We start from the raw sequence: 10,345 nt of genomic DNA, 5'->3' as shown, positions 1-10,345 counted from the left end.
AATGAGCATCAGTAAGCAAGTCACAAATACTCGACTAATACAATGTTATTGCATTTGTATAAAGTCAATCCATTTTTTACATATCCTGCATGTGGATTAAGATCATCTAGGTAGAGTCCTAACCTATGCGATTGTCAGGTATTAGGCATTGAACGTGTTTGAATGCTTTCTGCAGCCATGCCTTGTACCTAAACCATCCTTGGGGATGTCAGCTCCATTTGCACATCCAGCTATCAGACCCCCTCCCTGTGTTTATGTTGTTTTGGCACATGTGTTAACCTTGAAATGCTGCAAATTTGCACAGGCCATGATTACAATGAACACCAAAGCATCTGTACATCTCCATACCAGAGATTTTATTGCATCAGAAATTGTTCATCACTAACCTTTGTCTTATGGCAAAAAAAACCCTCGTATTACAACTCTTTCTTTACCAAGCCCTAAATTTCTCACAGATGTGCTGCAAAAACATAATTAAACCTAACATGGCCTGAAGGTGCAATGACTTAATGTACCAACCAGCTGATAAGAGAACATGTGTTTTTCTTGCAGTTCCCCACACAGTAACTCACTGAATTCTGTCATGCTATGGGTGGAAATGCTTCATGGAAAGAGACGTTATTCTACAGGGAGGGAAGTGGGAGGTGTGGCAATGTGTCTCAGAACTCGTACAGATCCTACCAGCTAGTTACAAAGCAGTCATCGCAGACACGTTTGTGCCGATTGCCCTCAAACCTTCTCGGTTGATGAATGGTGACGGTGGTGTTCAGATAGAATTTAATGAAATAAATCGGTTACAACGATTGTGCTTTAAGTCAAAATAAAAATGTTGATATTCAACTATAAGTTGGATTGCCTGGCCATTGCATTTAAAATGTGCAACTTTTGAAACAAATTGAAATAGCTATTATACGTTTACAACTAGAGCATAGATCGCTGCAGTTTATGAATCAGCTATATTTCAATTCGTATCTCTTTATGAGTTGACTTCCTGCAAATATTATAATGAGAATGGGAAATCCCACAAAATATCTTGCACAAAAAATCTATCTGCGCCTATCCTGTAAAGACTGCAGTGAGATTTCGACACCGACATTTAAAAAAACGAGGTTACAATGCTTGGTTTTATTTCAACAATATTGTTAATTAAGGGATACCCAGTTATTCTATATATTTTCCCAAATGCCCTGTATCACGCTTAATCTTTAGAAATGTTACAGTTTATATTTCACATGTTACATATGGAATGCAACATGTGCACATAGTCGTAGTCGGTTCGGGCAACTGAAATAGTCTGTCGGGGCTCCAAAGCAGAATGTAATGCGTTTGCCCCATCGAAACCAAATCGAAAGGAGGAGTTTATTGCGATCATTGATCAATTAGAATTTGGCGGCGCCTTTTTTCTACAGCCTAATAATTGGCGTAAATGTAGTTGGCTACTACTATTTGCACCATGTAGATATTGAATAACTGAACCGCGTTCATTCACTAAAACACAGAAACCGGTACAGTAAACGCGCGTCGCTAAGAGACGATAGAACGAATGGCAGTTTAGAGTCGCTGTTGCGATTATTTAGCAGGCAGGGACTGTGCCTGAGTGCTGCTTGCTAGTGTAGTAATGGCACAGCACTCTGTTGCTCAGCCCTGGAGGACTTTCTGACGTCTTTTGCGCATTTCCTGCATCAAGGCCAACAGTGGAGGAGGGGGCGGGGGAGGGAAGGAGAGACACAGAGAGAGAGAGAGAGACAGAGTGAGTAGGAAATCACCGCAACCACCAACAACAACAACCTCTGCAGTTTGGCGCTCCGCGAGTTGCCAACAGCAGCCAACAAACAACAACAAAAAGAAAACAGGTAGTGGCGAGGGTCCCATTTCTCTATACGCCTCTCTCTCTCTCTCTCTGTGATCGTACCTGCGCTGAAAACCCAAATCCAATTTGTTTTTGACACAAACCAAGAGAGAGAGAGAGAGGAAAAAAAGTCGATTTCCTGCATGAAAATCCCTCATGCATCGTGTGTGTGTGGATCTGATCTCGGCGAAAGAAGGAAGAGCCGCGGTGCGAACCGCTAGATGAGAAACGGGAGAGCTCTCGTTTATTTTTTATTGGGCTATTTTAATTAGTTTAAGGAACAATTCTCCCTGCTTTCTCCACCTCCCTTCTAGCCTCATCCTCCCCATTTTCCAACCTCTCTAAATGTTTCATTGAAGAGTTGTGTTCTGTGTTGAGGGGGGGGGGGGGGTGGGGTGGGGGTGTTTTAAAAAATATATTTGTGTTGCTGTCCCTTTTTCCTGGGTCAAGTTGTGCCGCAGCTCCGGCGAGAGGGAAATCTGTCGACTGGGGTGTCGCGAGAGCAAGAAGGGGAGGGGGGGGGGGGTGGGGGGCAAAAAAGACACAGATCCACTCACACTTACACACACACACACACACACACACCAAGATCGCTTTCCTCTCGTTGCCTTTCTGAAGTAAAATAAGGGCAGATCAGTGAGGGAGTCAGTGGCGGCGCTGGATTGTGAGGCGGGTACTCGGCGGATTTTCCTCCCTCTCTCCCTCTTCTCCCTGTCCGCTCAGCCGGAGCGATGGTCGTCTTCAATGGATTACTGAAAATCAAGATCACCGAGGCTGTGGATTTGAAACCCACTCCCTGGTCCCTGCGACATGCCGTGGGCTCCAGGCCCCAGACTTTCCTGCTGGACCCTTACATCGCCTTGAACGTTGACGACTCGAGGATCGGCCAGACTTCAACCAAGCAGAAAACCAACAGCCCCGCCTGGAACGACGAGTTCGTTACCGACGTGTGTAACGGCAGGAAAATCGAGCTGGCCGTCTTCCACGATGCGCCCATCGGTTACGACGATTTTGTGGCCAACTGCACCATTCAGTTCGAGGATCTGTTACAGAATGGCAGCAGGCACTTCGAAGACTGGGTAAGACTCTTCTAATGTATAAACACTTAAAACAAACAAATCATTTCCCCCCACCACAGCACAATTTATGTGACCGTCAAGCTGACATGCAATGTTTTGCTTGTGTTATTAAGTGCTCCCTTCGCCACATCCCTCCTTCTCTGAACAACGTGTGTCCCCAGCCTGTCATTGACAGGAGAGTTGCAGTTTATTGAGAATACGGTGCATGTACGTTGCTTTGACCTTTTATTCCCGAACCAATGATTTGTGTCGCATCCAAATACTACTTTGCGCCTATTGACTTGTTCAGTGGTGTAATAATTGTGGAAACATCGGATCCTTGTTTTATTTTATAATACTGCATGCATGAGCATATAGTGTGCATGTTTTAAGTGACACTAATATCAATTAATTCATATCTCCAAGAACCCTTTGGTTGAACCTAAATGCACGTAGAACCTGTGCTAATGTACATTGTATACATTCCGACATAGCTGGTGGTTGAGATAATGACTTTCTTCCTATCTGATTCCAGTACACACTGTCTGGTCACCATTGTGCCATATGAATAACTCAACAGTTATATGCATTATTGAAATAAAGCTAACAAGATTTTTGATTTTCATTTTATTCCCTTCTCTGGAGGGACTCTGCTTTTATTTTTCAGCTGTGACTTTTCTTACATAAAACACTTTTTAAAAACACAGATGTAATTAGATATGAATGCAGGCCATGGTTGTGTGAGGTGAAGGTTTGACTTGAGGATGTAGTGAGCATCTTAAGATAAGCAGTAGCATCACTTGGCAGCTTGGGCAAATTTAAATTTAGGCACTGTACTCTGGCTTTTTAAAAGTTCTCCACAGTTTATATTGCTCAAGGTTATACATATGGTGGTATTATGACACCAATATTAATTTATTATATGAATTTGAGTGTAGGTGCAAATGGTTACAGATGATGCCGAGAATGTGCAGCTTTTTAAAATAAAATAATAACTCTTGGATACTGCAAGATATAAAGTGTGCCACTTAACATAGATATCCTAGGGGAGATTTCCTTTGTGTGCTATGTGTAACATAATTTTGAGGCTGTTTATAAAGAATGTGTTTACAGTTTTACTACATAGTTTACAAAGGAAATCTGTTCCCTCCCCCACCGTCAACTGTCAGTTTATGCAAAGGAAATCAGCATAGATGAGAGTGGTGGCCCAGGCCCACAATGGTATATGTCATTGAGCTAATTTAACAGTGTGAATTATTCATTTTAATATATTCTCCTTAGCGTTCACTGTGTATTGTGGAGGGAGGTGGTTGGTAATGCTGGCAATAATTTTGCTAAATAATCCTGTTTAGGTGATCATTTTTCTCTGGCAAAGCTATTTGTATGCTCGGATGGATGGATATCGAGGTGACAAATATAATTTTTTTTAAGGTAGAAATTCCTCTTTTGTCCAAACTCACTTCTCGAGTTATCAGATTATAGGGTAGGAGTAGGCCATTTAGCCCCTCGAACTTCTTTCCCCATTTAGTTAGACTACAGCTGATCCACACCTCAACTCTATCTACCCATCATTGTTCCATGTCCCTTGAAACACTTGGCTGAAGAAAATCAATCAATGACAATTTACATTTATATAGTGCCTTTAACAAGTTAAAATGTCCCAAGGTGCTTCAAAGGAGCATTATGAAACAAAATATGACACCCAGCCACATGAGGAGATATTAGGTTAGAATGCTTGCTAAAACAGATAGATTTTAAGGAATGTCTTAAAGGTGAAAAGCGACATAAAGTGACAGAAAGGTTTAAGGAAGGAAATCCAAGGCTTAGCATCAATGCAACTGAAGGCATGGCCAGGAATAGAGGAGCGATTAAAATTGCGGATGCTTAAGAGGCAAGAATGAAAGGAGCACAGATATCTGGGAGGGTTGTGGGGCTGGAGGAGATTACAGAGATAGGGAGAGGCTATCAAGATTTAAGATTTTTCAATGTCCTTGGTTCTAGTTTTATTTTTCCGTGGCATCTTTTTCTACCTAACAAAAAAATACTTTTTAAAATAAAACACATATGTAAGTAGATATGAATGCAGGTCAGATTGTGTGAAGTGAAGCTTTGACTTGATGATGTAGTGAGCATCCTAGGGGAAGCAGAAGCATCAGTAGGCAGCTTGGGGAAATTTAAATTTCAGCAATGTACTCTGGCTTTTAAAAAATTCTGCACTGTTTGTGTTATCTGCTCAAGGTTATACCGTACACATAATGGTGACATGACATCTATTTTTATTTTGTAGTATGAATTTGAGTGCAGGTGCAACGTTACGGATAATGCTGAGTATGTGCAACTTTTTAAAAATAAAATAATAACACTTGGCAGACTTTATATTTTGCAGTATCAATTTCCATAGATATCCTAGGGGAAAAAAATTCTCTCTGTATCATGTTAACATAATTTTGAGGCTGTTTGTAAAGAATGTGTTTACAGTTTTACTACAAATAGTGCACAAAGGAAAGATTGGAAAACAAGGACAAGAGTTTTAAAACCTAAACATTGCCTGACTGGGAACCAGTAAAGGTCAGCGAGCACAGGGATGATGGGTGAATGGGACTTGGTCTGATTTAGGACATGGGCAGCAGAGGTTTGGATGACCGCATGTTCATAGAGGGTAGAATTTGGGAGACCAGCCAGAAGTGTGTAGGATTGGTCAAGTCTAGAGGCAACAATGGCATAAATAAGGGCTTCAGCAACATGAGCTGATATAGGGACGAAGTCGACTGATGTTGTTGAGGTAGAAATAGCTGGTCTTAGAGATGGCGTTGAATATATGATTGGAAGCTCAACTCAGGGTCAGATATGACACAAAGGTTTCAAACAGCCTTGTTTAGTCTGACTGTTGCCAGAGAGTGGAATGGAATCAGTAGCTCGGAAACAGAGTTTGTGGCAGGTACCTGCAAATGGACTGAATGCTGCAGAAAGGGGAAGCTCTGTGAAGAGGAAAGAGGAGGAGGGATCTCCATTGAAAGTGCAACCCCACCACTGGTTTCTCGAGAGCACCTCTCCTACCTCCACATTATCGATTCAAGTCTTGAAAGCTCCAATTGGCTCAGCGTCCACAGCTTCTTTGGGGGGGTGCAATATCCAGAATTCTCTGACCCTTTCTCTGACTCCTGAGTGATCTGGCTACAAATTAAAGATAAAGGCCCTGAAATTGGGCTCCATAGTGCTGTTGCTGCCAGCTATAGAAGCTCAAAAGGCCTAAAATGGCACCAGATGAGCTTCTGGCCACTTGTGGTGTGTTGGCCTATTCCGTGGGTGTGATGTACATGCACTGGAAGTGTCAGAAGAAGTTCTATTGTGATGTCAAACAGCCGCTCCTGCTGATTTGACACTCAATTCACTAACTTGGTTTATGCATGTGCACTGAACGCCTGTGCTAATTACTCATAGCTGAACAGACGTTCAGCAGCTTGAAGGCCCCCCCAGTACTACCATTATGTAAAGGACAAATCACCAGACTGAAAGTGTGGTGCTTTTGAACTAGTTACGCTTAGGCAAAGTTAGTGGGAGTACTTTGGATTGTTTTTGGAGGCATTTTAGAGAACTGCTGCATACATTCAGGGAGGCAATAGGATTTAGTGACCATCTCTGCACAAGGTATGGGTGCCTCTGGGTCTGCATCATGACTAACAAATAGAACGAAGGCTGCCGAGAGGGAAGAATGAGGAGGAAGAGGGCTCTCCACAAAGCCCCACCCACCACTGGTTTATCAAGGGCACTTTTTCCACCTCCACCACAACCAGGGTAAATGTCTGAGGGAACGGAGGTTCAGCAATGAGGTGGTGACAGATTTATGCCATCTCCTTCAACTCACCCTGGAGCCTTGCACCAGGGCAAGGACGGCGCCATTAACCATAAAGGTCACAGTGACATTGAACCTTTATGTGTTTGATCTTTTCAGATGGGAGTGGGTGACATTTCCAGCATCACCCAGTATGCTGTCTATCGATGCACCCAGAAGGTGTGTTAGGCCAACTATGCCAGGAGAGCCGAGTACACCATTTTCTCCCTCAGCAGGGAGAAGCAGGTAAAATGGACACATACATGGCTTTGCCAGGGGGATAGTGAGATTCATGATAATGTGGGTCATCATCAGCTGCAGGCACAAAACTCTGTGCGCAGTCCATGTCAATGGGGAGAGATATAGAATCTGCAAAGGCTACCCATCTCTCAACATGCAGATGACCATAAATAATACACCATGTCAGCGAATGCCTGCTATCCTGGCAGTGGCCACCATGCCTTTCATCCTCATGTAGTCTCCCATTGCTGCCAATCTCGGCCTTCCATTGAAATTCAGAGGGTAGTTGCTTAGGGCATAGGCTACCCCCTGGCCAAGGGGCAGATGACCCCTTTCCATCACGCAGACAAACAAGGACAACACATGTTTAATACGAGCCATGAAGCAACAAGAAACATTGTGGAGCAGACCATCGGGGCATGCTCAAGCATTGCAGTGTTGTGTGCCTTCTGGCTGTGCTGCAATGGAAGTTGAGGCATTGGCCACCAGATGCTACATCATGGGTGGGTTTGCAGGTGCTGTTATAGAGTTGGCCATCACTACCATGCTGAAAAGGATGGGCTCCAAATTCTGTGCGAAGCCCTGTGCCATGTTTGAGCTCGACTCTTCCACGCTCTGTGACAGTGACAAGAGGCTCTGTGGAGGTCTGCCAGTGCATCATGCATCTCTGTAAGCATGCCCATCAGCGTTCGTACCCATGCGTGACCCATCTAAGTCCCCAGCTGCGGCAGGCAAGTTATCTTTTCCCCCTAGCCTGCTTGCAGTTCACTCATGCCCAGTGACTCACCATGTGCAGGCCCCAAATCTACACGAACCTCTGAAGTTTGGTCAATGCCAATATCTGAGCTGGTGGATATGATTGCCAGATCAAGTGACAATGTGTCTTCCTCAGAGCCCTGGTGCAGCTTTTCCTCCGGGCATTGCAGGGCTGCGTGGCTGCGGATCTGAAAGCATAAAATCAGAATGGGGAGCACTGGGGTGTGAAGCAGCAGACACAAGGTCACACCATCTGCAGATTGCACATAATGCCAGATAGCAGGTTGAAGGAGTTGAGAAGGTTAATAAGGCAGTAATATAGTTTCATCCTGAATGCTATCAGTGACGCTGAATGCTATCAGCGACTATGGGCTTAGTCACAGCCGGCCCTATGATGTGCAGCACCATCTCCTTGTCAGGCTCAGAGAATGAAATCATGCCTATCCCCTGCTGATCTGGCTTTACTGTTTTCTATTGTGTATTATCTTGTCGAGCAAGAGTGTGACAGAATGCCAGTGATCATTTTGCACTGTGTTTGGTTAATGTCCCTGCCATAACTGAATAGCTAGAGATGTGTGGATGTAGCGAGGGGTGGACGTGAGGCAGGCAGCATTGGAAAGTGCGTGAGGGTCAAGTGAATATCTGACTGTTAGCCGTGAGTCCCGTGCGCTAGGGATTGTTGATGGGCGAGTGGTGAGGCTGTGCTGGATAGGAGATATGTGAAGATGCATTCACTGACCTTGACCATCTGTGTGAGGTGATTGAACTTCTTCCGGCATAATCCCAGGTCTACAGGGGCAGAATCCAGCAGTTGATCAGCTGGTCTTCTCCCATTCCCTTCAGAGGGCAGTCCTTGAGGGCCTGCTGCAGAAACATGGCATCTCTTCTCCTAGTCATCTCTATGACCAAGGCCTCCAGTGCTGAATCTGTGAATCGCAGAACCCTCTCTTTGTCCTGCTCCATAGCCATTTCCTCCATTTGCAACAGTGATGGTCAGCACCCTTAGTGCTAGCTTCTCTTTAAGAGGGACAAACTGCCTGTAGATGCTGGGTTTATCCTTACATTCTTTTTTGAGTAAGAGTGTAACATTGCAATTTGCCAGTCCTCTGGGACTATCCCGGAATCCATGGAGGATTGGAAGATTATGGTTAGTGCCTCCTTAATTTTCATCCTTACTTTTCTTATCATCCTTGGATGCATCCCATTTGGTTCAGGTGACTTGTAAACTTTACATACAGCTAACCTTTCTAATACCTCTTCATTAGCAATTTTTAGCCCATCAAGTATCTCAACTATCTCTTCTTTCACTATGACTTGGGTAGCATCTTCTTCCTTGGTAAAGACCGATGTAAAGTACTCGTTTAGTACCTCATCCTCCATGTATATAACTCCCTTTCAGTCTCTAATCAGTCCCACCCCTCCTCTTACTACCTTGCACTATTATGTGCTTATAGAAAGCTTTTGGATTCCTTTTTATGTTAGCTCTTGTCATACTCTTTCCTTGCCTCTCTGATTTCCTTTCTCACTTCCACTATGAACTTTCTTTATTCAGCCTGTTTTTCAATTGTATTAATAACGTGATATCTTCAAACACACCCTTTTTTCTGCTTCATCTTACCTTCTTTCTCTCTTGTCATCTAGGGATGGCTTTGGTTTCCTTACCTTCCCTCTTTTTGGGAATATACCTCGACTGCATCTGAACTACCTCCCCTTTAAGTGCAGCCCATTGTTCCACTGCAGTTTTGTTTCCATTATTCGATTCCTATTTAAGTGGGACCGATCCCTTCTCATCCCACTGAACTCGGCCCTCCTCCAATTAAGTATTTATTTTATTTTAGATTTATCCTTGTCCTTTTCCATGGCTAACTTAAGCCTTATGATAATATGATCACTTTTTCCTTAAAGTTCTCTGACTGACACTTGATCCACTTGACCCACCTCATTGCCAGAACCAGATCCAGCAATGTCTCCTTCCTTATTGGGCCTGAAGCATGGGGGTGGATTTAATGCTTCTCCTGCTGCCTGGTTTGAAGGTGAGAAGCAGGGGGAAATGTAAAATCTAGTGGGCACGGTGCCCGTTGCCTAACCCCTGCCTCCACCTCGTCAGAATTTTACCAGTGATGTGGTGGGGGGAGGTGGTATCAGATGGCCTGCCAGCCTGTGGGCCAATTGATGCCCTTAAGTGGTCAATTAATGCCCCTTAAGGGCTTCGTCCCACTGCCACTGGGATTTAAGCAGCAATGGGAGAGTACGACACCAAGCGTCCAACCTGGCAGCTTTCCCTGCACGGGCTGGTGATGGGCAGGGGAGAGGGTCTCTTCTTAACAGAGCCCCTGGGCCCATCGGAAGTTTGATGAGCCATGATGTTTAACATGCTCCCTGGTTCCCCTCCCCCTACTGTCCTTTCTACATTGGCCTCCCCACCCTCCCAGTGCCCCACCCCTTTTCTAGGACTTGCCATTCTGGCCCCAGCGAGATTCCAAGACCTGGACTCCTGGTCCAGGCTGCAGTGCATCTCTCCCTCCTCTCAGCCTTGCTGCACCTTGCTATAATTTCCCTGCACATTTGCACCTCTGTTTCTTTCCCATTCGTTACTGACCTAAAGAATAC

General features: G+C 44.5%; 1 protein-coding gene across 2 annotated transcripts in view; it reads left to right on the top strand.

Moving 5' to 3' along the window:
• Positions 1-2,363: 2,363 nt before the first annotated feature.
• LOC121269436 (protein kinase C epsilon type) overlaps positions 2,364-10,345 on the top strand; it is a 695,765-nt gene continuing 687,783 nt past the window's right edge. For both annotated transcript variants that reach the window (XM_041174046.1, XM_041174045.1), the window contains exon 1: positions 2,364-2,928. In XM_041174046.1, coding sequence (XP_041029980.1) covers positions 2,581-2,928 — 348 coding nt within the window. In that variant the 5' untranslated portion in view covers positions 2,364-2,580. The remainder of the gene's footprint in view (positions 2,929-10,345) is intronic.

This window comes from Carcharodon carcharias, chromosome 2 (assembly GCF_017639515.1).
Source record: "Carcharodon carcharias isolate sCarCar2 chromosome 2, sCarCar2.pri, whole genome shotgun sequence".
Taxonomy (NCBI): Eukaryota; Metazoa; Chordata; class Chondrichthyes; order Lamniformes; family Lamnidae; genus Carcharodon; species Carcharodon carcharias.
This window is presented reverse-complemented; position numbering and strand designations above follow the sequence as displayed.